At 39.9% G+C, this 27,595-nt stretch overlaps 1 protein-coding gene across 1 annotated transcript in view; it reads left to right on the top strand.

Annotated features, from left to right (window-relative positions):
- The window catches only part of LOC132958345 (inactive N-acetylated-alpha-linked acidic dipeptidase-like protein 2), a 479,226-nt gene that overhangs the window by 296,598 nt on the left and 155,033 nt on the right, over nucleotides 1–27,595 (top strand). The window contains exons 11-12 of the mRNA XM_061031099.1: nucleotides 6,964–7,151; nucleotides 8,573–8,701. Of these exons, the coding sequence (XP_060887082.1) occupies nucleotides 6,964–7,151; nucleotides 8,573–8,701 (317 nt within the window). The remainder of the gene's footprint in view (nucleotides 1–6,963; nucleotides 7,152–8,572; nucleotides 8,702–27,595) is intronic.

Raw genomic sequence — 27,595 nt, 5'->3', positions numbered from 1 at the left:
AATAGTTGGCAGACCATAATACACGGATCTTATTCCTACACAGAAACACAGAAAATAATGAACTGAAATGATGTTATCATCACACCCACACCTTGATCTTCTTAGCTATGTTGATATTACCTCAGCCTGTAATAAATGTATGCCTGCTGACAGAGACATAAAAGTATTAAACTATCATTTGTTTTAAAGGCAGAATGTGCGACATTATACACATAAATATAACAGAAATCAAGTATATCTTCTGTAAATGTCTCTCTTTGTCATGACTGTCTACAATGAGTGAGAAGTCCCGCCAGCTGTACAGATGTCAAGCCGTGTTAACATCATGTTTACATGGACGGGACAGCCTTGCGTAGAAAGCTGTTTTAGTCAAGGACTAGAGAAAAGAAGAAGAACATACTCATTGCTTATTTGGATGTCTCATAAGTGTCTTTAAATCACGGTCATTCTGTGTCAATTTATGTGCAATATGAAGCTACGAGCTAACTAAAGAGTGCTACCATTAGCTTGCTAACACAACAATGCAGGACACAGACACTTGCAGCTCGAGCAAGGGACAGTTTTGCCTGCCGCTTGTGCTGAATGATTTTAAATTATGGTGTGTTCTAATTGATACGATTGCACGGACTTGAGTGGAGAGGGTTTGGAGGTGTGTCGCTGGAGGAGAACGGAGGCTTCAGAAAAGCGGAGGTGTCGCTAAAAACAGCAGGTAGTTTGGGTTTCATGATGGTGCTCAAGGGCGACATCTACAGGATCAAAAAGTTGCACATTCTCCCTTTAAAGGACCAATAGGTACATTGTGTGTGCACATCGACTCTAGAAAGGAGGGGACGGGGGGAGAGAGGTCCAATGTTTTGAATTTGGACTGTATTACCAATTTTGAACGGTAGGTGTCAGAGTTACATATTGCCCTTTTAATTGAAAGAGTAGCTACGTCAGCTGGTGAAACTCTTGTTGTGTAGTTCAGCACACTGAAGGGTATTGACTGTTTATAAAGTGTCATTCTGTAGATGAAAGAAATTAAAATGATTTGTTTTACAGTTTTTTCTCTAGTTATCAGTATACCTTACATTTTGTACTATTTCTCATTTGCATTGTTATCAATGAAAAAAAAAGACATTGATTGAATATAGTTAACTGGAGAACGATCAATGTTTCTAAAGGAAATCAAAGAGTCATAAGGCTTTGAATCAGGCAGTGTTGTGTAAGCTTCCAAGTCTTTATACCAGCTTTGTTAGTGTTCCAGTGCTTCAAAATATGACCATGCTGGGGCGTCAGTAGCCTAGTGGTTAGTGCGTGCACCCTATGTGCAGAGGCTATTGTCCCACATGTCATTCCCCATTGTCTCTCTCTCTCCATGATTTCTGACTCTATCCACTGCCGTATCTCTATATAAAGGCATAAAGAACCCCAAACTTAACCTTAAAAAAATACAACATTGTTGGTCACCCCTCTAGAAAATGGAAACATTTTTCTATCTTAGAGATTCGGTGTGCTGCTGATGTTGTGTGTCAAAGATAGAGAATGAGGATAAAAGAAAGAGTAGGCTACACACCTTGAGCGTTCAGGAAACCTGGGTTGGTTTTTGGTTTCAAACCAAATGTGAGTATTGATGTCTTTTATGAAGTTGACTTTAATTTGAAGCTCTATAATAAGGGTTACAATACTGCAATATAATACAATATGTATCAGTCCTGTAAACGGTATTACGTTCTGCCACGACTTGGATCTTTTGGCCATACTGTCTTCACCGGTTTGAATTGACAATGTTATAATAATAACCTTTTCTTATAGAGCACTTTTCAATACCAAGTTACAAGTTGCTTTACAAGGACAGCAATAATGAAATAAATGTAAAAGCAGGCAGATCATAGAATAACAAGCAAGGCCAAACCCTGTTGGGGCGCAAGATGCCTAGTGGTTAGTGCACGCACCACGGGCCCTGGTTCAAATCCGACTGGTGTCTCCTTTCAAGCATGCCATACCCCACTCTCTCTCTCTCTCTCTCCCCGATTAATTCAAAGGCACATGAAAAAAATAAATGCTTTTAACCTATTTTTTCTAACCCAAAGCTGCGTGTTTATTATTGCCATCTAGAGCATTTCACAAGAGTAGTATACCCAGATAATCATGGTTGGAAGCAAAAGGCCTCTGACTTAACTGCCAGATTGGATGAGTTTTTAGTGAATCATTTTGGCTGCCAACATCTTCGTCTATGGCCAGAGATATACATGCAATTATTTGTCAAGGCTATTTGCATTTGCCTTCATTTGCACAGGATGGCTATAAAGAGAGAGGGGAGGATTGGGTAAGGGCAAAAGCCTGAGTGGTCTAAACAGGCTTACAGGCAGCAATCATGTAAATGTGTATGCTGAGTTAAAAGCAAGTATTTCTCCAGAAAAAAAATAAACTTTGTCCGTGATTGTCATTCCTCTCATAGACTCTAAAAATTCACATATTTTTCTATATTTCATGGCGCAGACTTCTTGCACATTATGGCACAAATGTCTCACCCTCTCCGGTTTCTCAGAATTAGCTCCATTACTCATTCTGTCCAAAAAGCTACATTGGACAAGTAGATATGATTCATGTTGAAATTTAAATACAAGTTGCTTCCCAGAATAATATCAAGAGCTCTACTGCTGTAGATGCCTGCCATCATCAAGCTGATTCAGACATTTGAGTGAATTAAAAAAAAAAAAGCACCACTTATTACATCCGCTTGTATGTGCAGGTCCAAATTACAGGAACTGTGTTCAGTTGATACCCTCACTCTTAGTTAGGGCATCAAGGAGAATGAGTCGTGTGCTCTTGTCGAAAAGAAAAAAAAGAACAGTTTATAGAGAAGAAAAAAGACTGCAGACAAAACTGCAACTGACAATAGACTAAAGGGGGTTTGACTCTGACCCTTTTCCTGCATCACTTCTCCCCATATCCACTGACCTTTCCACTTAAATAAGGGAGTAATACCCCATGATATCAAAAATGTTAAGCAATGGAAACTTGGGGAAATTCCTTTTTTCTAAATGCTCCACTAGTGTTTGTGACTTTTTCTGTGTGCCATTTAGTTAGTGTACAGTGGATTTATCTGAACATGTTATTTTCTATATCCTCTATTGTTCAAAAGAAGTCGATAAACTAATAGAATGTGTACTTGCTGTGAGCAGGATATTAGAAGTCTAACACGTTGCCGATATCCTAGCTTTTATGTTGTGCGCCACAAATATATGGAGGCTTCCCTCCTCGGCAGCTGCCATGGGTTCAAATCCCAGGGTTCAAACCCTGGGTTCAAATACTGCTTGTCACCCCCCTCCCCCTCTTCTCCCAACATTTTCTGTCTCTCTTCGGCTTTATTATCCAAACTTAAAGGCAAAAAGGCCTTTCTATAAGACACTCTTATATACTCTCTTACAAATTACACTTAGACATTTGATTTACTTATTAAAGGTCACATATCAACCTCCTTTTCAACAAGTTGAATTGAGTCTTAGAGCTCCCTAAAACATGTCTGTGAAGTTTCTTGTTCTAAATCCACTCTGATCCTGTATTTGATCATGTCTATAAACCCCTCTATTTCAGCCCTGCTCAGAACAGGCTGTTTGTGTGTCTGTAGCTTTAAATATGTAAATAAACAGTGTCTGACCACGCCCCAAGCCCAGGGCTTGGGCGGCTTGGGCTTTCTCACTCCATGCCCTATTGTTTACGGTGAGAAGGCAGACTCAGAGGGCAGAACAAACACCTAGCTGTGGGAGTGTCACCCACCTGGGGGAGGGGTTACTGCCCTTTGTGATGTCACAAAAGGAAAACCTCCAAACTGTGCCTGTTTGAGTACACATTTTCTTAAAAATGCTGCTGGCAAAAGATGGAGAGGATTAACTTTTTTCATAATTGGGGGGTTGGTAGACAAACTAGGGACACATATTAGTTGTAGAAAAACATGGTTTGTATTTTTTACAATATGTGACCTTTAATACATTTAAATATATAACGTAACATTTTTGTTTGTGTAGCTTTAAAACCTTGTCTGCTGCGCACTCTGCTGTCGTGGGTTCTTTGTGTTTTAGTCTTTGTTTCAAATCAGAGCTTCACTAATATTTATTTTTCAGGACATGCATTAGGTGACAAGTCTCCTCAACATGAACAGATTTTAATGATCAGTCAGAAAAGAAAAGGTTAAACGATTTGGACAGTGACATGCTGGTGCATATTTTAAATGGCTTTCTTTTTTTCTCTCAGCCGCCCGCGGTGTCCTCTGCAGTCACAGTCCTGTGTGAGCTCAGGTCATTTCCAAACACATTATGTCCCTTTAATGTTTAAATGGCAGCCCCTTCTGCTGGGCTGTTTTTCCTCTTATCCTTTTCTTTTAATTGTTATTCAGCAGAGAGGAGATCCTTTATCTTGTCCTTGCCTCACCTCCACAGTTGTCCTCCTGTTACAACCCCCTCTCCCACCCTCCCCTCCCCTCTACTCGTAGCAGTACGTTGCTACTGTACCTGTCCTGCCCACTCACTGGTGGAAAATTACCTCTCTGATTTACAATGTGATATTAGGCAGCCATAATGGGCCACTAAAGCGAATAATGTGGGCCACAAATCTCTGGAAGGAGTGACACTTTAACTGGTTGTTGGCATTTGATCATATGTCTGTTCCATGCCCATTCCCACCCCTCAACAGGATTAATATGTACGAACATTGTTGAGGTTTTAAGTATTACATGCCTGAAGAATCTACAGGGTAATTTTCTTCACAATCCGTCAGTTTTTCACTAATATAATAAAACAGGATTGTAGAAAGTAGTCATGTAGTTTCACCCAGAACAGATCCATGCATCCAGTTTATGAAAGCCACACATTATGTGGTAGGGCACGCAGTCGATTTATACAATCATAAAATGTCAATACTGAGCAGTGAGACATGTAGAATTAGCAGTATTTATCGTTAATCTTTAAACGCACAGGATGTAAACTCTCCCACCAGGGTACTCAATCAACCCCCCTCCCACGACGAAAACAAACTCAGAGTTGTATAACTTTCAGTAGCAGTTCCCGCTTACTTATGTCGCAGTCTTTTATGTAACATCCGGTGTTTCCATGGCAACGATAAACTGTTGTCTGTCATGGCGGCTGCCACAACAAGACACATCCCGGAACAACTATAAAATTACGGATTGATAGATTTTGGAAACATTTGAATTTATGTCAGTACTCATCAAAAATATATTTGTCATAGGTTTAGTCCATTTTTTAATTTTTTAATTGATATATATATATATATATATATATATATATTGTACATTTAAATCATTAAGCCATGATCTGTTAGATTCACTTACAATATGAGTTTCCCCAAGTCATTGCTTTTTGAAACACTTTTTTTATACTTTTTATTTATAATCTTTGTCTGCCAATTAAGTTTGTGTACTTTGGCAGAAAAAGATGCAGATCGTCATTGAAACTTTTTATTTTTTATATACAAAATTCCGGCCAAAACCAACAATATGTTAACCCATTTTCTCAAGAGGTTCTGCATAAAAAACACCAGTTAAGAAATAACTTCTCCATCACGTATTGCACTGAACGTTTGTTCATGATTTGTCATAGCTGAAGGGCAGCAACACCACAACGACACATGTATATTTAACATGTCCTTGCTTTTATTGAATGTTTCTTATACATGCTTCATTTAACGGTTAATTCATTCTGAGAAATAAACACACCCATGAAGAGTAAACACAATTCTATATGAAGAAACAGCAAATTGCACCCTCTCACATATGACTGATTTCGAGCGCTTTACAGTAATAACAGCGTATTATTGCACTGAGAGCAGCTCCTGGGCTAACTCGAACCCTGGAAGCTGCTCTCAGTGCAATAACACATTGTCAGATTCTTAGGCTAAGCTAGTAGGCTTCTCTAAGCACCTCTTTCCTCAAACAAAGTCATCAGCGCTCTGTGTTGGAGTGATGAGCTTTGCTCTGTTCTCCTCTTCGCCTGCAGGAAGCTGCTTTGTGCATCCATACTTAACACTCTGTCTTTGTAGCAAATGTAAGGCGTACAAAGAAGCCTTGAGCAGACTTGTTTGTGTGTGTGTGTGTGTGTGTGTTTTGTTGGAAATCCACATCCAAATTGTACTTGAGTTTTATTGTGTCAGTCCCACTGGGTTATTGTGTCATTCATTTTCATTTTATAAATCTTTATTCAGTAACTTCTTTAGTAAATCACTGTTTCGCATTTCAGGGATGACCTCATTTAGAAAACACTTGACCTGCTTTTTAGTGTCTGGAGCTTTTACACATAAAGAACAAATTACAATTCGAACCATTTACCCCTGAAGGTGAATTAACTGTAATGATAATTATAAGTATTATACCTATAGAAATGAATTACTGGATAAATGTGTGTTAAAAGCATCAAGGTTTAAATGTATTCAAATGTTTGAATGGATCTGAAGTAGAGTCATCAGGTCGGTGTTCAACAGCTTCATTATAGATATAGGTTCATTGTGTAATAAAGTTAGTTGTAACACACACACACACGCACACACACAATACTTAGGAGGGCCGCTGTCTGAAGCAGTTACACACCAGAATTTAAATCAGTATCTGTTGAGCAAAGAAGACTTGGCCTGAAAGAACAATTGTATTATTATAGCGATGCATGAAGGGAAATGTTGCTCAGCAAAAATGATGCTTTCCCCCTGTCCCCCAGAACTAACAGGTTCATTTTAGGTTGGTGCAGTTTAAAGGTTAAGTTGTCTTGTGATTGCTTTATTGAAATGTTTGATATTAATGTCTACAATTCCACTTGTTTAACATCCTGTTTAAAGTATTCCGATGTCTAACAATATGGATCATTTGTTTTAACAGAAATGACAAGTATTTAGAATTTAAGTTGCAATATTCCCCAGCGTTTTAAGGAATAAATGCATAAATTAGGCCACTCATATCTTTTCATTCACTTCCAGATCGCTACGTGCTGGTGGGTAGTCGTCATGACAGCGACCAGGGAGGTGGGGCTTCAGCTATCATGAATCAGCTCATCGCCGTGCTGACAGATCAGTCCAAACGAGGCTGGGTGCCAGACCGGACAACCGTGTTCTGCTCTTGGGGAGGCTCCGCCCTGGGGAACATCGGGTCCTTTGAGTGGGGAAAGGTCAGCAAGCACAAGAGCATCTGGTTTTATCAAATGTCAGCTAAGGAAGAAAAAGGTTGTTGATACTCGACTTCTTCGACTGAGGCAAAAATACATTTCTATAAAACCACAATGCAGTGCTAACTATCATACAGATCAAACATTTGTTTTTCTCTTTCCAGAAAATGTTCCCTCTTTCTGTAACATGTCACATGCTACTTAAACAGATTTTTAGCATTTTGTCTGCTAAAACATAAACAAGGCTGACAGCCAGCATTTCTACAACACGTTTATTTTGAACTTGATACATAAAGATGGAAAATACAGAAAGGAAGAAACCTTTTCATCTTTTCAGAAAAAACATAAACATGCTTATTTATTTTACATATTCTACTTTGACAACTTGTTAGCAGCTACCACCCATAACAATAAACTTAGCTGGGTCCAGTTAGCAGCTTGTTTCGACCCCAGAATACAGGCTAGATTAAAGAAATCTGACCTTTGTCAAAGGTAAGTGTCCATAATTAACTATTAATGGAAGAAAGAGGCAAGCTATTCAAATCATTTGATTTTTTCCTCTGTTTCTCCAAAGATAGATCCGTTCAGACGGGCGACCTGCCACAGCTGCAGTCAGACCTTTGATTTGATTGAAAAGGTCTCCTTCATAATCGATCCGTTTATTATTCGTATTCCTGTGACTCTATAATTCACCTGACAATGGTTCCTAACATAATTGAGATACAACCATCAGGTTAACAAGGGAACTGTTAATGTTTATACCTCTTCCAAGGAGCAGTATGTAACTCTGACACCTAGTGTTTAAAATAGGTACTGCAGTCCAAATTCATGGAGAGAGCTGACTCCAATATCTCCAATATTGATCCTAGTTTGAGCACATTTCTGCTCGTGGAGCTTATCAGAAACATGCAGAGGCTTTTTAGGTCGGGTACAATCACTTCTATCTGAACCAGTTCGCTTGCCCACTTCCATCGCTGCAACACCTGTTGTTGTTTGCATGGCAAACTGAGGAGTGTGCAAAATGGACTTAAAATCGCCTCCATTCTCTTACAAACCATTCAGGACCAGAATCTAAACTTAGAAGGAGGACACACTGGCTGCTGCATTGTTTCCTTAATGTCTGATGATATAGTAAGGTCAGTTTATCATTTAATTCAGTAGATATCTTACAGATTGCTCCTTTAATTTGTAGATTAAAATGTAAGTGTATCATGACCAAATGACATCATTAGCTACAGCAGAAAAAAAAAAGAACTACTGCCAAGGTTGATATTGCTGTCCTTGAAACTGGAACAAACATTTTTGGGGGGGACTTAAGAGATTGATTATGGTTAAGTTGAGTCTGATTACAACAATTAAACCATTATGAATTGCATCCAGAGAGTAATAATTAACATTTGTGTTCATGTGCTTTTTCATTTCAGGATAACAGCGTTGTCCTGCAGAGCAGTGCTGTGGCCTACATCAGTCTGAATTCTCCCGTTAGAGGAACAGAAACTCTCAGAGCGACAGCTTCACCAACACTGCTGCAACTCACTTCAGATATACAGAGGGTAAGTACCGCTGTGGCAACAAGCACTCCTATGTCAGCTTGCATTATGGCAGAGGTTCAGTGGCAAGAATGCAAAAGTAGATTCAGTGCAATCCACATGCAAAAAGATTCTATAAGGATACCTTAGATCAGTGGTTCCCAAACCTTTCAAACCACGACACCCAAAAAACGGTACTAGGCACTGGGGACCCCCTAGTGTCCCTGGAGGTGGTTTAAGCATTTACAATAACGGGGATCACACAGTAATGACCCTATCCAAACATTCGAACAACACAAATGAACACAACAGCCTAAAAAAAAAATATTTTAGTAACTTATTGAAAGAATGGCATGGAAGCAGAATACAAGTAAAGTCCATGTAAAGACTGTAACACTGAGTGGACATTACATAACACACAGGTGATGTCTGTGTATATATCATACGATTTGATAAGATGCTCTCACATATCTGTGCATCTAAATGTTACCGTTCTTTACAGCGCTGAGGATAGAACAGCTGAAGAATGAGCTGTCTCGCTTTGTTTTCTTCTTGAGAGAAGTGCTGTACTGATTCAGCAGGAGGTGTTGATTTGATGGTATCAAGCTGATAGCCTCAGAAAGCTCTGAGGTTAATGACCAGCAGGACTTTTGCAGGAGGCTACCCAGAGGGTTATTAGGTTATTACATTAGGTTACATATATTGATATGTTTACTTTACAAATAGGAAAGGAAGGAGGTCCTTGCCAGAGATATTGTTTGGCGATTAGTTACTACTAGCACTGAATATGAGATCATTCAAAATCACTGTCAGGACCTGTACCTAATGATTACATGACATAGAAATATTGAGACTATCGCACATTTTACATTTTATCAAGATACATACAAGTTTTAGTGATTCTGGCTTTTAAACTGCTGCAGCGGTGTCAATAAGCACAAGACAAATGTGTCCATCTATCTTGATATGATGGGTAATTTGATGATGAAGTTTTACACGCGTCATGGAAAAAGTCAGTGAACATACACTTACATGTACACAATACACTTGAACAGTGTACTTAGACCATTGGGCCTGGCATACTCTTGCATCTGTGCTGTCTCACAGCATCATGGCCTGGTGTGTTTTTTGTTGCCTTGTCCTCCTCGACTACGGATGTTACAGGCAGGTGCTGCCTGAGCTGTACAGACCAATAGAGAAGAAGCTTCTCAGGAGGCCCAGTCATCTCCTCGGTAGGTGTTCACCTGCCTCTCCAGCCCCACAGAGACTTGTACCTTGTAAACGAGCAGTGGCCAGAGCAATCTAGGAAGCGTCCCGAGTTGGTATCCCCAGGCTTTATACTTGCCAGGTGGCACGCTCATGAAGGTCTCAGCTTGAAGGAGAATATACTTCACACTCTGTCTTTGAGGTCAGCCCTGTACCACTTCCCAAAACTCTTCACTGGCTGTCAGAATGATGTCCTCTCCGATCTCCAACACATTTAGATTAGACCAGAAACATGATTAATGTATACTGAGTAGTTTAAATCAATCATTATAGAACCATATACAATGAATTCAGCTTGTCATTTTTACCCAAGATAACTTATTAATACATGTATGACTGTTTATTGGAATATGTGGTGCACCATCTTAATTAGCTTTTTCCAGCTATGGGGAATCAATCCTTTGACTTCTTCACCTGTTCCATGTTTCTTATTTTGCTTCCCTTTACTTACCGGTACTTACAGCTATAGTACATGTTCTGTTCAGGCTCCGTACTGAGTTTCAGCTATCTTTCTCCTCACTAGGCTAGAGAGACATGATGGTTAACTCAATAAAAAGAGAAACAGAAGAAGAGGGAGATGCTGACTATTATGTAAGAGTGTCACCTAGCCTGTGAGAGGGGGAGGATAACTTTCTCTAGTGTCTCAAATAAGACTTACTCCACTTTCACCCCAGCCCACTCTTCATATTCTCACACACAACCCTCATTGGCCATTTTACTGATTAACTAAAGCAGCTCTATGATTCAGTCCACCAAACTTTCTCTTTATTCAAACCTGAGGGGTGTTTTGCAGACATGTTCAACCCTCGCAGACATCTTCTTCCTAACTCCCACCATCTCTTGAAACTTTGAAAACTTCTGCCTTGTGAAAAAAAAAACACACCTCGTCGTCACTTTCTCTGATTTCCTTCCTCCACCTCCTCCTCCTTTTTTTTGTTCTTCCCCTTCTCCCTTAAGCACTACATCCTTCTTTCTCTCTCTCCCCGCCTTGCCCCCCTCCTCTCTCTCTATCACTTCTTAATCTCCTCTTTCATCAGCAACAAGCACTGCGTCTCCCCACCCGCTCATTTTCCTCATTAAAATCTCACTCTCACTCCTGCCTTCTCTATCTCCTCAGGGTATGTTACATAGCTTCTTTTTTTTTATTTGTGTCTTTAGGTTAGTCATCCATCCTGGGGGAAGATTCATGTTCCTGCCAGTCACCCAGGCAGGTACAAGAGGTCATGAGCGGACAGATAGTACAATCCAGTGTCCCCTTATTCCCCCTGCTCTACCATAAACTAATTAGTAGGAATGGTCCAGACTACCTGTGACATTCAACTGTAATGAATCTACAGACAGCCTCTGCCAAAGCTGCATTAAAGAAGGAAGAAAAATTAGACGGAGCGAAAGTAACTTTTGAAGTTCTTTAATAAAATATCTTTCTCCGAAAAAGGAAGACTCAGACAATGCCAGCTCATATCCGAACCTCTGCATCTGCTGCTTCTTTTCCCAGCTCCTCCATTCATTCTGTCAGCCTTCATGTTCGGCTTTTCTTGCTCCTGGCAGCAGCTCAAATCCTGTCTCCTTGAAGGAATATGGTTTACATAAACCTTCTGCTCAGACGTCATTCTTCTGGTCATGAATACCCAGGAGACACCGGTGCTGCTGTAAATAATGCTGTAGGAAAAGAGGACTCCAAGAGGAGCCTGTGTTCATAGTGCTCCCATCTGATTGGCTTTCTCTTCGTTACCGGAGGACAGTTTCTCACTCCGCTTGACACTTTTTCAATTCAAATCTTGCTACCTAGAGCCTAATTGCCTATATATTACTCCATGTGCCAACTTCAATTGATGGTGCATGAATCCCGCCTGTAAATTTTAGCCTTCTGCTTAAAAGCTGGCTTTACACCTGGAAAGCAGATACAGCAATTTGGTCCCAAGAAGACTGTTTTATTATCACGCCCACATTGGCTTGGTTTTGGTTTAAAGAAGTTAAGTTGAACTATAGCAGAATTAAGCTATTGATGCAGTGATGTACTGATTATATTCTGCCTACATTATCCATGTTTAACTACAGCAAGATCTCCAGAAGGACAAATTTTCAGCACTGACAGTGCTCTCGGCAGCCTCTGCTTAATGTGATAATATTGACAAGCCGATGTCACAAAGAAGTCTCTGATTCACTACAGAGACGTACAAGGACATTCTGTAAAGATGTTTGATTTGGGGTTTGTCATAATTCATGTGGATGTGTCAGCGTTGCCTCAACTTGCATAAGGTGAGAAAATTGGGGCGGCAGTAGTTCAGTCTGTAGGGACATGGGTTGGGAACCGGAGGGTCCCCAGTTCCAGTCCCGATGCGAACCATGGAAGTTGGACTGGTTGCTGTAGAGATGCCAGGGTACTTCCAAGTACTTCTGAGGTGCCCTTAAGCAAGGCACCGAACCCCCAACTGCTCTTGTGCGCTCCCTGCAAAGCAGTGTGTAGCCGCCCCACTCTGACATCTCTCCACTAATGCATGTCCACAGGTCCTGTTTACATGTGTGTGAGAAACATGTCTATCGATAACAGAGTGTAAAACCAGAGTTTCCCTCTGAATTTCCACATGGGATATGTGTCTCAGCTCGTTGTACAAGAGGAAAATGGAGACCAAAGAGCAGATCTTTTCAAACATCCGTATCACAGCATAAATGATGGCCTATGGAATAGATTGTTCTTTCAATTTCAAGTAAGAATAGGTTGGAAAAACACACCTTTATGACATGTTTGATTAATTTCAAAACACAAAAACATCTCCCTCAAATACTCTTTAATTATCCAGATGTTTCTAGGCTTGTTTACACAAGAGAGGACAAGAGGACAGGTGAAAGAGAGGACAGGTGAATTGCCCGCCATGGCTCAGTTTTTCTCCACCCAAAGAAAAACTGCGGCAACTCTAATGAGTCCAAAAAAAAACAATGGCAACTACACCCATGTGTCTGCATCATTTAACTTTTATTTATTTGTTATTGGAATTGATTACATTTCCATTATGAATTTTAGGATCATGTTAGGATCACACATTCAGGGGAGAATAGGAAGAAAATTGTTACCAAATCTTCACTTGTGGACACATTCCCCCTGTTGTATTTTAAACATGGTCAAATCAACCAGTCCTAATACTCAGGAAACCATTAAATATGAACATATTTAGAAACTTCATGATGTAGAGAGATGTTTTTGTAGTGAAATTAAATTTGTATTCATGACTTGTACATTGTCAGAGGTAGACCATTACATTAGTGACACAAACAGTCATTTTTTTTTAGTGCTGTTCATTTTCTTTAAGGAGACTCATGCTGAAATGTTTCCATGAAGCTATTATATAAAGTTCTTCATGGTCCCAGGACTGTTTTCATGTATTCAGACACAAAAAGGACCAAATGCATCACTTTAGCTTTGCAATTATACTGTATGAACCAAAGAGTCTTCCAGCAGTCCCTCCCTCTGTGTTTGCTTTTTACTTACCCTCCTGCCTCATCTCGTCTGGCCTGGTTGTACCTAATTGTCCATTTCATGGCAGCTGTATCTCTGGCACACTCTATCGCCCTATTCATCATCTCGCAAGTCTCAGAGCTGCCCCAGGTACGCTCCCCACCTCCCAATGTTTAGAAAGAGGTCCAAGCATATCGTTAATCATGTTCGCGGATCGGCCGTTATACTTCCTACTTATCTTGCTTTGTTGGGACCTGTCTTCCAAATTGTGACGCTGGTGCACTGATAGTTTTGGAATGGGTGCTTGGGAACCAATTATAACACAACTAGATGCCTCTTTTGTAGAGGATTTACACAGCTAAAGGGGACAACAGGGGGGTAGGTAGACACAAAAAGAAAGGCAAGTGGATGAGAAACGAGTGCACAAAGAGAGAGGCAAGAGAAGCTTAGTTGGCTAGAAGATCACAAAACAAATGGAGAGAAGAGCCTGTGCCTTAATTGGGTATTGTTCCAGAGATGTATGTGTGACTGGTCCCCAGTCTGAGCGTGGGTGTTTTTTGTAGCAGGTACCTCCATTTGACAACAAATGGTCATCAGTGGACTGTGCATTGTTAGACTGAAAAAAGACAAGAGTGGCAAATTCGTCATCCGCCCTCTCTCCAAGAAATAGTCATTGACCTGTGCAGCTGTGTGTTTGTGTCTACAAGCACATGTAGACTTAACATAATGGGGTTCTCAAAGTTTAGCCAGTTGCTGTGGTAGGATTTAATCCCCATGAGCTCTGTCTGTGGGGACCTAAATTGTTTATAGTACATGCTACCGCGTGTCCTGCACTCATTAGGCCTTAAATCATTGTGACATGTTCCACACTGCCTCCATATGTTGTTTACTTGGAGCTCCAATGATTAATTATTACACAATTTCTCTGTTTGTTTTCTCATTTGTGTAGATATGAGTATTAAACGGCACATAACTTGCTCATTGTTTGGTTATTTAACTTTTACAACCTTGTATTTCAGAATCAACACTGGTTTTCCACCTTGCATCTTTTTCCAAATGTGATATCTAGAGAATGCTGCCAGGACTGTGTAGACTAACAATTTGACATTAAATTAAACATTTAAAAAAATAAATGACCTCCCTGTGATCAGCTATGTTTTCTCTGGTGGGCTGCTCTCATCAGTACTGCATGTCCATACACAGCGGCCTTCAAATTCCCAGTTCTGAATAAAATGACAAGTGATGGTAACACATGACTCTGTGGTGAGAGCATGTCCATGAGTCAGCAGTAACAGCCACTCTGCTGTTTGTCACAATTCTGCTGGGCTTTCCTCAAAAATCTATTCCACTCCTTGTATCTGTTGGTCACTGGGATGGTGGCAGCCATCCTCCAGCTCCACAAACACCATCAGCTCAAGGAAGCCTTCTCCTTCCACAAAAAGTTAACTGGAGAATATCTCCAGTCACCATTTTCATTAGTTCATTATTAGTTCATCTGGACATAAGACTAATCTTCGGGGGTGTTAATCTTCCTATATGTTATGATTCAATTATTTGGTCCTCATTCAGGATTGACTTCAGTCAGCTGTGCACTTTGTTATTTGAGAGTGTAAAATAATTTGACATTAAAAAGTTCAAGAAAATGCATTTACGATAATGCAGCTTTTGTCTTTGTAATGTTTTTATCAGCTGATTGCAAGAAAGTAAGAACACAGAGAACCTTAAACAAAGATAACTATAGTTTATATTTTACTTGCAAAATGCATCAATATGAATAGAATTTGTCTGATTAAGCCAGCTATTCATCGTAAACTTGCCAGTGAAAAAAGTATGTCTTTTGAATTGTACAAGAAGATGGAAATGATGCTGTGTGCGTCTTTCAGCAGTTGTTGGCTGTTTTTCCACTTATTTCGGAGTGGTGGTATATGATATGAGCACAGAATATTTCCTGACATACTTCACTACAAATATTGGATACAAATATTGCATACATTGGCAAAGCTTCCTCTTGCACAGAGAGATTGTAGAAGCTACAGTGTGCTGGGATGGGTTGGGATGGGCTGAATGTCTTACTGCTGCATAGACAGTACAGGCAGAATGTAAATGTGTCGGACACAGCCAAACATTACAGACGCTAAGAGCTTGCTAATGCTAGCAGCGCAACTGACAAGCGAGGGCCGACCCTGAGACTGTCTGCTTTCTTTCTCTCTGTGCTTTAATAAAGCTCATGTGGTTAATGTAGAAAGTAGTATTTCTATGACATGCACATTTAACAACATATTCTGCACTGCACATTACTGTTGTCTCATTCTGTTTCTGTAATGCGCTTGCACCTTTAGGAGTAATGTGTCCCTTGAAAGTTACCATACCTGCTGTAAAGCAGTAGTGACTGCTGTAATCTGGTTTGCTGTGCACATGTGTGTATGTGGAATAAAGCTGTAGCTGTAGCTGTAGAAGTTTTAACTCTGACCAAGTTTATTTAGGTTTTCAAACACAACAAGCTCAGTTACATGTGTAAGGCTAACAAAGTAAAAATGTTTGCGTGAGGGGGGCTGGTAGCCAAGTGGTTTTGTTGCGCGCCCCATGTACAGAGGTACAAATCTAACATTGGCCCTTTGCTGCATGTCACCCCCCACTTTTTCCTCCCAACATTTCCTGTCTATCTTCAGCTGTCCTGTCAAATAAAAGCTAAAATGGCCCAAAAACAACATAAAAAAAAAAAAAAAAAAAAAAGAATGTGTGGGTGTGAGAGTACTAAACTGTTAATTGAAAAACATCAACAACAAGTGCTTGAGTACTATCCACCCATAATTTCCATTGGAGGTCAGTTAATATGCTAATATTGTTAATACCACTTTGTGGCAATGATGAATGTCCTGGTTTTGGTTGAATATTAGAAATAAGCATGTGCCCTGTTAAGGTTAAGCTCTAGTGAGTCCCTTCATTTTTCTCGAGGTAATTTTTTATATAAAAAAATGTCTCAGATTTTCATTTTGGTATCATTTATTGTGCTTAAAGGGGCTATATGTAACTTTCAAAAATACTGCGTTTGTAGTGATACCGCATGGCCGTTGGGTGAAGTGCACCAGTAACCTGATGCTCGCTCTCCCTCGCATACTCGTCATACGTGCTCGTACGTACACAAACGAGGATCATCATCGGCCGCAAAACACTGGATATTTACCGGCATAATGTTTACAGAGGAGGTACGTGGTCAACACATGTGAAAGTCTGTGAAGGAGTCTGTGTGTCTGTATTCATTCTCCATCCTACAAACGACAGTCTCGGCAGGCACTGGCTGAGAGCAGGAGTGTGTGATGAGTTTGTCCGCTTTTGAGAGCTCCTAGGGCGGATAGAAGTGTGAGGAAGACGGCCTCTGCCTGTGGAGGGGAAGACCGGGAGTGTGTGATGAGTTTGTACTGTTGATCTCTGTAAGCAGAGCGGAGTGAGGAGGATGTTGAGAACGTGCATAAAATGTCACTTCCTGGAGCTTTCGCAGAAAATACATCAGTTAACCGTTCGCTTATTAATGGGCGATAAAAAAATATTTATACATGTAAAAAGTTACATATAGCCCCTTTAATGATGCAAACCACAGTTTCAACAATTGACAAGAACGTCTTTTTGTTCAAGACCTCACAGTATACTGCAATATGTAATCAATGACTATTTGGGGTAAGGAGACAAAAAAGCAAAACTATGTCAACACGATTTAAGACAAGAATTGTATCTTAGTAGTAGTAGATAAATAGGAATACAATATCAATTATAAACCAATCTTTAACTTCTTTTCTTACCATGAGTAGTGGAATCCTACCTGAACTCCCCAAAATGTAAAACCTCTTTCATAATCTCATACAACAGATTTTTGTATTTTGGTTTCTGACTTCTGCGTTTGTCGGTTGTTGTAAAATTTGCAATTCTTAAAGGAAGAGTTTGCGACATTTTAAAGAAACATATAACAGAAATCAAGAATATCCTCTGTAAATGTCTCTCTGAGTCATGACTGTTTACAATGAGTGAGAAGCATTAGTCCCGCTGGTTGTATTGTTATCAGAGCTGTGTTTACGTCATGTTTACATGGACTGGACGGCCTTGAGTATAAAGCTGTTTTAGTCAAGGACTAGAGAAAAGAAGAAGAACATACTCACTGCTTATTTGGATGTCACGTAAATGTATTTAGATCACGGTCATTCTGTGTCAATTTATGTGCAATATGAAGCTATGAGTTAACCAAAGTCACTGACAGTCTGTGAGTACATTTTGCCCATACTACTGTGTTACAGTTCAATAGGTCAGTAGAAATGCAGTTGTCTCTCATGGTATACCAACCTCATCAGTCAAGATGATTGATTTGATGAAAGATTTTCCAGCAGCCAGTCGAAGAACAAACACTGGTGAGGGAAGAAATATTGATTTTGACTCATTCCCACTGGCCATGCTGGGATCTTAATTACTTCAGCATGAATCAGGAGATGAATTTGTTATCCATTAAACATAACTGTCTCACAATAAACCACAGTGAATCTCCTTCAGGACAAATTGAGTCCACTGATTGAGGAACATGTATCTCTCTCACACCCTCTTATCTCTACTATATTGAACCTTATACACCTGAATAATTTAGTAATGTGATATGGACATGAATGAAGTCTGACAGGCTGATAGTATTTTGATGAAATCCTTTCAGGAATAAACAGGCAAATGTGTTATTCTTTCCAGTGAGTCAAGGCTGATTAGAGTCGGAGTGCATGTTTTGTTTGCCAATGCTGATCTCTGCCTGAAACCTCCCCCAGCAACTTTAGAGAAACCAGGAGCCCGTAGTTCTTTGAAAAGTGTGATAACGTTTTCTAACACAAGATCTTTTAATGATCTTTAAATAAGTGTGCCCAAAATAACCAGCACCAACTTAATTTCAGATATCCACATTTATGTCCTGATAAGTTGTTTCTTTAAAAACTGTCAAAATGCACAACATAAGACTTACACAGGTAAAAGGGGCGGCAGTAGCTCAGTCTGTAGGGACTTGGGTTGGGAACCGGAGGGTTGCCGGGTGAAGTCACACTGTGGACCAAGCTTGGAAATTGGTCTGATAGCTGGAGAAGTGCAAGATCACTTCCTGAGCACTACAGAGGTGTCCTTGAGCAAGGCGCCAACCCCCCCACCAGGAGTATGGGCAGCCCCCAACCCTCACATCTTTCCATTAGTGGAACAAAAACCAACATATATACGAATCATCATCTTACATGTCTGGTCTGCGCACTCAATCCACGTCCACCTGAAATAATTCATAAATCTCTCATAAAGGCCATTTACTGAAACAATAACCATGCATAATTAAAATCCTAAACACGTTTTTATCTCCAATGCCATTAAATCTTTGCATTGTTCCAATTTGTGGTGTTCACTGTGACAAACCCTCGCCACACGCTCTCAGACTATGCACTGAATGGACTAAATTACGACCCGTACTTTAATTGAATTATGACACCATGACAGGCCGTCAAACACGAAGAAGCGATGACAATGGGCCGGCTCCAGAATCACACAGTTAAATGGTAAATATGAACATCACCCACATTAGGGAATATGCGAGGAAGCCTAATTTATATGTTTTCCCACATAAAAAACCAGTGGGAAAGAAGCTCGCAATGAATCACCACAATGAGTCCCTGACTTTATGGCTGTGCAGCAATCCGAGCTGATTTCGACAGCACACTTGGCATAATGTTTGAAATACTATGCCGGCCGCAATATGTTTGAATTACCACAGTTCTTGAGTTGTCTGGGAATGCATTGTGTGACTGCGGCGGGCACCATGAATATGCATCATCACGACGAGGAGCTGCTCGGCCTCAGAAGGTATTTATGTGACTGTCAGCGCGGCTCCTCTATCACAGTTTCATATCACAGCGACAGAACATAAGTAGAGGAACGCATATGAAAATGTGTGTTAGGTGAAGAATGAGCACTGTCATTACTTGTGGCTGTGGCATTCGTCAGGTGCGGCGGCGTGATGCATTCATCCAACAGCAGTTTGTAGCTCGCCTGGTCTGCAGAGGCCTTGTGAAGACTTACTGTTTGCAGATGTAGTCATGTAGCCAGCGCTTTCATGAGATTTATTGCTACTTAATAGATGGCCCCTAAATGGATTAAAGACGGATTACTGTCTAATTTGTGTATAACCTATGGAACCTGGTATATACATAATTGCTCTTAGCTAGGATTAATCAATGCCTATTCCCTAAGTGCACTGTTTTCTCTGCGGGCAATCTTCTGCAAGGTTGACTTTTAACCCACTCAGCTATCATTTTATCAATGGCTTAGAATAAAAGTTCAGATAGTTTCTTTTCTGTGAGTGGGAAAAGACTTACAGCTTTAGATTAAAGTATGATGTATTGCCTTTGAAACTAGGGCTGGGAATCTTTGGGTGTCTTACTCTTTGAATAGATTTTGAATCTTGGGGTCAGGATTCGATTAAGAATCTATTTTCGATTCAAAATGATTGTTGTTTCTGGATTCATGATTCAAAGTCTATTTTTGAATTAGTAAATACTTCAGGATCTACTCCAGTCATCTGTGAGACTGGCTGAATTTCTTGCTGCATCATTTGGCATTTTACTGAGTTAAAGAGCTAGCCTCAGCATTCGGGAGTGACGCTTTTTAAATCTATTTAAAATCTTAGAAGAACTGAATCAAATTGTACCCGAACAAAACAAAACTTGTGACATTTGCAAACTCAGAGAAGCTAAGCTCTTTACATATTCACACATATTCAAAAACTTACTTTTGCTATCTGTTCCCACAATGTATGCAGAAATTGGGAAAAGAGGTTTCAGGTTCACTGCTCCTGCAGCTTGGGATCTTCTGCTGGAGGATATGAGTCTGAGGGGGTTGATCTCCTTAAATCTTTACAAAAGTAGAGGGCACTGGTGGCGCAGTGGTTAGTGAATGTGCCCCGTGTATGGAGGTTATGGTCTTCCAAGCGGGTGGCCCTTTCCCGCATGTCATTCCCCACTCTCTCTCCCTGATTTCCGACTCGATCCACTGGTCTATCTCTCAATTAAAGGCACAAAAAGCCCAAAAATAAATCTGTGCACACATAGACAAAAAAAGGGGCTCTTTTACCCTTGACAGAGAAATGGCCCGCTGCTGCGCATATACACAGGCATATGTATAGGCATCTAACATTGGCCCTTTGCTGCATGTCACCCCCCACTCTTTCCTCCCAACATTTCCTGTCTATCTTCAGCTGTCCTTTTAGGCATTGATTTTTCCCAAATCATAACAAGAGCAAGAACTTAAACCCTCAAGAAACTTCTTCAATACCCACATGTATGACACAGTGACAGTTGATAAGAGGTCAACACTTCAGAACTACATCACATGAACTGTATCGGGAAGTATATACAAGTAAATAATGATAATACAATTATCTAATGGTAACCAAAATTGAAATTACAAATTCAAACAATAAATGATCAAATAGCTAATCAAAAGTTTGACTGTCCTGATGACAAAAAAAGTTTGAAGTGTGGAAAAGCAGTCTAAACTGAAAGTCCGAGGCACTCTGATGTCGTATAAAAATCCTTTATTTTTACGGAGATAAAAACAGGTGCTTAAATAGGATGTCATGTGACAGACATAATGGTCACATGATACATTTGCAACGTCTGATTTAAGCAGTAATAAATGATCAATTATAGAAGTAAATTTGCGGTTAAAGAAAAAAAGTGTCGAGTATATAAAACGTCATGAAAATATTGCGTGAAAGAAGTCATTATAGGCGTTAATTTATTTAATCATTTGGAAAAATGCCTTTTTGCAAAGTTGAGCCACTGCCCCTCTAAACTCCTCTGCTCGTCTCTCTTATTTTGAGTTGTATGTGTGTGACTAAACATGCTGCTGTCTGTCTTGGCCAGGATGCTCTTGTAGAAGAGATTTTTCAATCGAAATTGAAGTTTCTCCTGGTCAAATGAATTTTTAAAGACAATGAGAAAAGCTCCCACACACTGTCTCACTTTATGCTGACTTATTTATTGAATCACACAAGGTTTCGGGATGATGAAAATGAAATTTTAACCAAAACATTAAATGTGCATCATGTCATACAGTACATAAAAAATATGTACACACTTATTTATTTTAATACTTTATTTTTATAGGTTGGATACATGATGTAAAGATAATTTAAATGTATTTATACTCTCTGTTGTGTATTTGTGTTGAGAAGGGGCCACTGTGACTCAGTTATTAGAGTCGGTTGTCTCTCATTGGGAAGGTCTGGGGTTCAATCCCCAGCTCCTGCAGAAACATGTCCGATGTGTCCTTGGGCAAGACACTTAACCGCAAATTGCTCCTTCTGCTTCGTCTGTGGTGTATGAATGTGTGTAAATCGGATTAGTTACTTCTGATGGACACTTTACATAGCAGCCTCTACTATCAGTGTGTGAATGGGTTGACAAGCTTAACAAGCTCAAATCCATTTAGTCCATTTACATCGTTCAAGGAAATGTCTGCTGGTTATCTGCTGAATAGTGACACCTGTGTGACGGTAAGTTAGAACTGTTAGTCAGTTTGTCAGAGAGAAGAGGAATTATTGACGAATGTATCCATTAGCATCCTCTCCCATAGTTTTTATTTTTACGATAATAATCAATTATTACATTCCAATGATTTGTAAAGCATCTTCTAAATACTACTTCAACCTAATCTTATAAAAATATAACCCTCAGACATTAAACTACATGTGTGTTTATTTCAAAAATTGAAAATGGTATTGATAAAGACTATTTTTAATTGTAATTAACAATTACCTGTGAACATCCAGTCCAATTTGGTGACATTCTGATCTAGATCCCCAGAGATACATGTGATAAGGCAGGAGCTGTCCCTTTCGGAGAAGCCCTCATGTTCACAATTTTGCAGTAAAATATTTTTATACAGCGATCCATTTGATAAAAAAAGGACATGTTTTTGGTGGGTTTGTTCCTCTGCTAGTGCATGATATGGGCATTTCTATCTAACTATGTTACGTTTCAGTTTGATGCGATGCAATACGATACACTTTATTGTCCCCATGGGAACATTTGTCTTAGACTCAGATCAAGAAAAAGAGACTATAAGGTTAAGGGACCAAAATAATATCTGTGGTGTACTCTTTATGTGTCTGAATCTGTGCAATCCTCCCTCCCTCCCCAGTTTCCTCCCTAGTTTCCTCCCTCCCTCCCTAGTTCCCTCCCTCCCTTTCTCTTTTTGTCTATTTAATATCCCAGTCAGTCATTTCTGGATGACTAGGAAATGCTTTTCAGTTCAACAGCTGCAAATGGCTTTTTCAAAGACCACAGTCTGGAACGGAATTATTATTATCATCACACACATAATGCAAAGTTGTTTTTGTCATTCACCACTTTATTGTTGCTGTGAGTTGCATTTTGATGATGCTTCACAGCCACTCTCTGCATCCCTGCTCTTATTTGATGTGTCATAACGCTGAGGTACGCAAAGAATACAACATTTTAGAGCCTTGTATTTTTGTTGGCAATGAGAAGAATGGTGTTTTTTTTCCCCCATGTTGGTTGTAAAAAGAAGGAGGATGTGAACAAAGCTGAACAAAGATTGTTTGAACAATGATTGAGTTGATCCATGTGCTGCTGTCTTGGCCTGTGACGGTATATGACTGTTTTTCTATAATGTTGTTTTTATAGAAACAAAAAACAAAGCCTGACATATGCCTGGGTGAAATGACTACAAATGTTATCACAATATCAAATGTCATATCAGTCGATATCGATAATTATCAAGATGAATGTTAAATCATTTTTTCATTCATATTTAAAAGCAGATTTTTGCTTCTGAGTGAAAGTGGAAGAAACCAGATGGTTATGGCGGTTCAATTATTTCTTATTGTCAGACAATGATAAACTATATTTGAATAGAGGAACATTTCAGTATCATTAGCTCGGTGCACGTTGCTGGGAAACGCTGATAGGACAGGTTGCTGCTGGGGAGTCACTCTTACATGGCCCGGTGTTTGCTGAGGGTCCACACATATTCAAAATATGGTCCACACGTATCACCTCTAACGGGTGATATTGTTTCAAATGGTGGAAAAGGTTTGTGGTGTTTTAGCTGCACTTCTCTTCGGTACAGTTAATAGAGCACCTTACTCTCCTTTTTGTCGGACTGTAGATATCCAAAAATATCTCCAAACTCCTGCAGCCGAGCGTCCTTTCTCATTGACGATGTTTTCTCCTGCTTTGAGCCGACAGACTCAGCGTTTTCATCGGTGTCGCTATCGCTCATTTCGGCTGTGTTTCCTTTCCGCTCCAAACGTCTGTAAGCCCGCCCACCCATATCCCTGCAACACGATTGGCTGTTCATCGTATTTTTCTTCTTCTGTTTAATGTCGGGTGGCAACTACCGTTAAAGGTATTTTCCAGTGTTTGGTTGGTGTAATTACTGGTTTAATTGATCAAACTTTTATTGAACATTTGTTATATTTATATTAAGAAAAATTATATTGCGGTAATTATCGTTATCAATTTATTGCCCAGGCCTAGGGTTACCATAACTGTCACGTACCTATCTACAAGTAAGAATGGACTCGATATACTGATTAATGAAGATTACCAAAGGTGAAGTGATTATGCCTTTTTAAATCCACAGAGCCATTCTTGTGTACCAGACATATGATATTCAGGGCTGAGTGATATTGAGTGGTTAAGCTGAGACTTCAAAATGATTCCACTCTTTCCTTACCATAGCAGACAAAGAAATTAAATATTGATTCCTGGTGTGGCACTACAGGCTGAAATTACCCATTCTCTCTGCTCCCTCCCTCACTCCTTCTTTCCCTGCTCACTTGTTTATTCTCTGTGTCCTCCCACTGCATCCCTTTTGTTTTTTTTACACCTATCTCTTTTTTATTATTATTCCCTCTCTAAAGGACTCTACTTTCATTCCATCTGTATCCTTTCTCTTTTCCCCTTCCACTCTCCTTTAATGCACTGTGTCTGGTTGTAAGAAGAGGGAGAGGTACATGGTCTGACTTTAAATCTTCTCTCTAGCAGATGGAATGACAGTCTATCTCTATATATAATTCTGCTTTGTGACTTCAGTTGAGGCATTTTTCTCTATTGCTGGAATTCAAAGACTGCACAGGCCTTTAAAGAGCTGAGTGAACGCCATAACCTCAGGTCACCTAAATTCTTCCAAAACCAGCTGTATATATTTTTAAAGCTTAGCACGATAAAAACAAAGGTTAAGGTTAAGCTAGATATTTATCCAACGTGGCAATCCTAACTATTTCTTCCTTTGGCAGAGAGAATATAAGATAGCAGCCAAGGAGGGTAGAAATCTTTAGTATTGGTTGGATCCCTTTAGGGTGGGTTTAACTCTTTAATGGTTCCTGAAACCTTGGAGATACAGACATTTCACAGGCTGTGGGCTTGATGGACAAAAAACTGGCTGCACTTAATTTCCTGAGAAACACTGGAGGGACGTTTGGGTGAATTATTCAGGTCATGTGACTTCATGCCAACATTCAAATAGATACAAATCATTTGTATCAAAATCCAAAATGGCGGTGTGTGGTGAAAAACACACCGACAATGAACCAAGTGTTGTTCATTTTTCAGGTTTATTAGTGCTTGGTCAGATTTTGTTTTTGAAAATAGTTTTTAAAGGAACATTTTAGTTCTTGTTGAAAAGTTTTTCATTGGATTTTCACAATCTTGAAAATCAGGCGGAGAATGTTTGTATCCTGGAGGATACATTGCACAGATAAGGGTATAAAACAGGTACAGTCACTCACATTTTGTTTTTTGTGTTGGCAGAGAGAATATGAGATACTATCCAAGGAGAGAAGAAACCTTTTGTATTGTAAGATAATATCCCTCCAACATACATTATGTCCTCCTTCTAAATTTTCAATTCCTGTGCGGAATGTTTTTTTTTTTTTTTTTATATTTATTTTTGGGCTTTTTGTGCCTTTAAGGGACAGATAGGACAGTGGGTAAAGCTAGAAATCAGGGAGAGAGAGTGGGGAATGACATGTGGGATAGGAGCCACAGGCTGGATTTGAACCTTGGCCGCCTGCTTTGAGGACTATAGCCTCCATACATGGGGCGCACGCACTAACCACTGCTCAACCAGCGCCCCTTGTTTTTTTTCTTTTGATCAGAGAAGTAGGTGGCAACCCCACACGACCGTTTTGCCCCTCACCCCTCAGTGAGCCAAGGTCAAACCAACAGTTATTGTAGAGATTGGAGCGGGCAAGCAACTTGGTTCAAATAGAACTAATTCTTACCAACCTAAAAAGCCTCTGCATGTTTCTAATAAGCTCCACCAGCAGAAATAAGGTTAAACTAGGATAAGTACTGGAGATGCTATTTTTTAAAAAAGGAGAGAAGTTAGAACGCAGAAAGGTTTCAAGACCGACGCAGAGCTGGCTAAACACTGAAGCTTCAGTGTCTGCGACATGCCAACCACTGTTAGCATCAACTCTAGGGAGGAGGGGACGGGGGGGACACAACTCTCTAAGTTGTGCCAGTGTGTGCACAGTGTTACACACAACTTTTGAAATGCATGGAGTTAACGAACTGAATAAAACTCCATAAGATGACCACACTGCAAATGGTTTATTATTTATGTTCATTATTTATTCCTTTCATAAAATGGAAACAAATTACATTTTAGCTTAATTGGAAACTCAGAAAAACCCTTATTCAATGTGGCTACCATAACCAAGTGTGTCTACATAATCCACATTCATGCTGCGATCCATTTAGAGTCAGACTGTACAAAGAAATCCCTTTATATTGATCCTTAAGTCTGGTCTTTGGACGGCCTTTTCTACAGTGACTGGCACCATAGTGTTTGTCCTAAGCACTGACCCTTAGAGATAGTGCTGTAAATTGTTTTAACATGTTCACTCATGGATACAAGGTGGTGGACAGTCAAAGCTAGTTCAATGGCATACTTGCTCACAAATTGGATTGCTTGGTAGCGGTAGAGCCTTTTCTAATCACCGGCATTCATGCAAATCAAGTTCAAATGAAGTTCATCCAATATCGTGGTTCAGCGGCATCGTTCCAGTAGAGCACACTGCCAGTGAATGCAGAGGTGAGGATGTGCAGTTGTAGCCTGTAGTCGGGCTGATGAAGGGGCGTGACTGAGCTGGTACAAAGGGTCGCCACTGGATATAATAAAAGCTGCCTCTGGACATTGTGATCCAATATATTTATACCCAGGGTAAAATCCCAAGAAAAAGCACTACAAACATTTGAAATTCACTGCTCAGGGTTAACACCCCTTTTACACACTCTCATCTAAACATTTTACATTTGATGCTTTGACTATTGGTATTTAATGCAAAACAAGTGAGCTGTATGGCATCAAGCTGCATGGTTATTGATGCTGGATAGCACAAGTGTGGAGCAGACTCATCATGACTTTAACTTGAGTCAGCTTTGACTCACACATCTGATGACTTGTGTCATAGGGTTAGGGTTAGTTATTTATAAATTGCATGACATCCTCAAAATGTACTTGAGTATGAGTGAAAATTACAAAACAGGTTTATTTGAAAATGTTAGATTTCATGTTTTATTGCAAAGTTTTGTCTGCACAGTTTCACCCCGTCAGCGAAAGCATGCCAAGCTGTAATGATAATGGTGTTTTCCTCAGTATGCTGGTATAGTTTACAGTCATTTAGAGGAAATCATCCAACAGCAGATTGAGTCCTGGCTGCAGAAAATGGAGCTCACCCACCCAGACTCTTGAGTTTTAACATCTGTAAGTGCACTCACAGGTGTTTGCTGTGGGGAATAGGAAGCCAGCAGTAATACCATTCTAAATAAATGGAGGGAAACATATGCATCAGCAGATCTCTAACTGAAACAACAGATTAGGTTGTAGTCAGTCGTATTTATCAAGATAGTAAATAATCTTTAGACTTGTGTTTGTCAAAGCGGGGGCCCTCACCAACTGGGGCGGCTGTGGCTCAGTTGGTAGAGTCGTCGTTTCTCAACTGGAAGGTTGGGGGTTCAATCCCCAGCTCCATGTTCAATGTGTCCTTGGGCAAGACACATCAACCCGAATTGCTCCCACTGGTTCGGCAGTGGCGGCGTATGCCATTAATGTGTGAATGTATGTGAACGTGTAGATGTGACCTGCACTAAAAAAAGTGCTCTACA

This window comes from Labrus mixtus, chromosome 3 (assembly GCF_963584025.1).
Source record: "Labrus mixtus chromosome 3, fLabMix1.1, whole genome shotgun sequence".
NCBI lineage: Eukaryota > Metazoa > Chordata > Actinopteri > Labriformes > Labridae > Labrus > Labrus mixtus.
The sequence above is the reverse complement of the archived record's forward strand: the minus strand, read 5'-3'. Positions and strand labels throughout refer to the sequence as shown.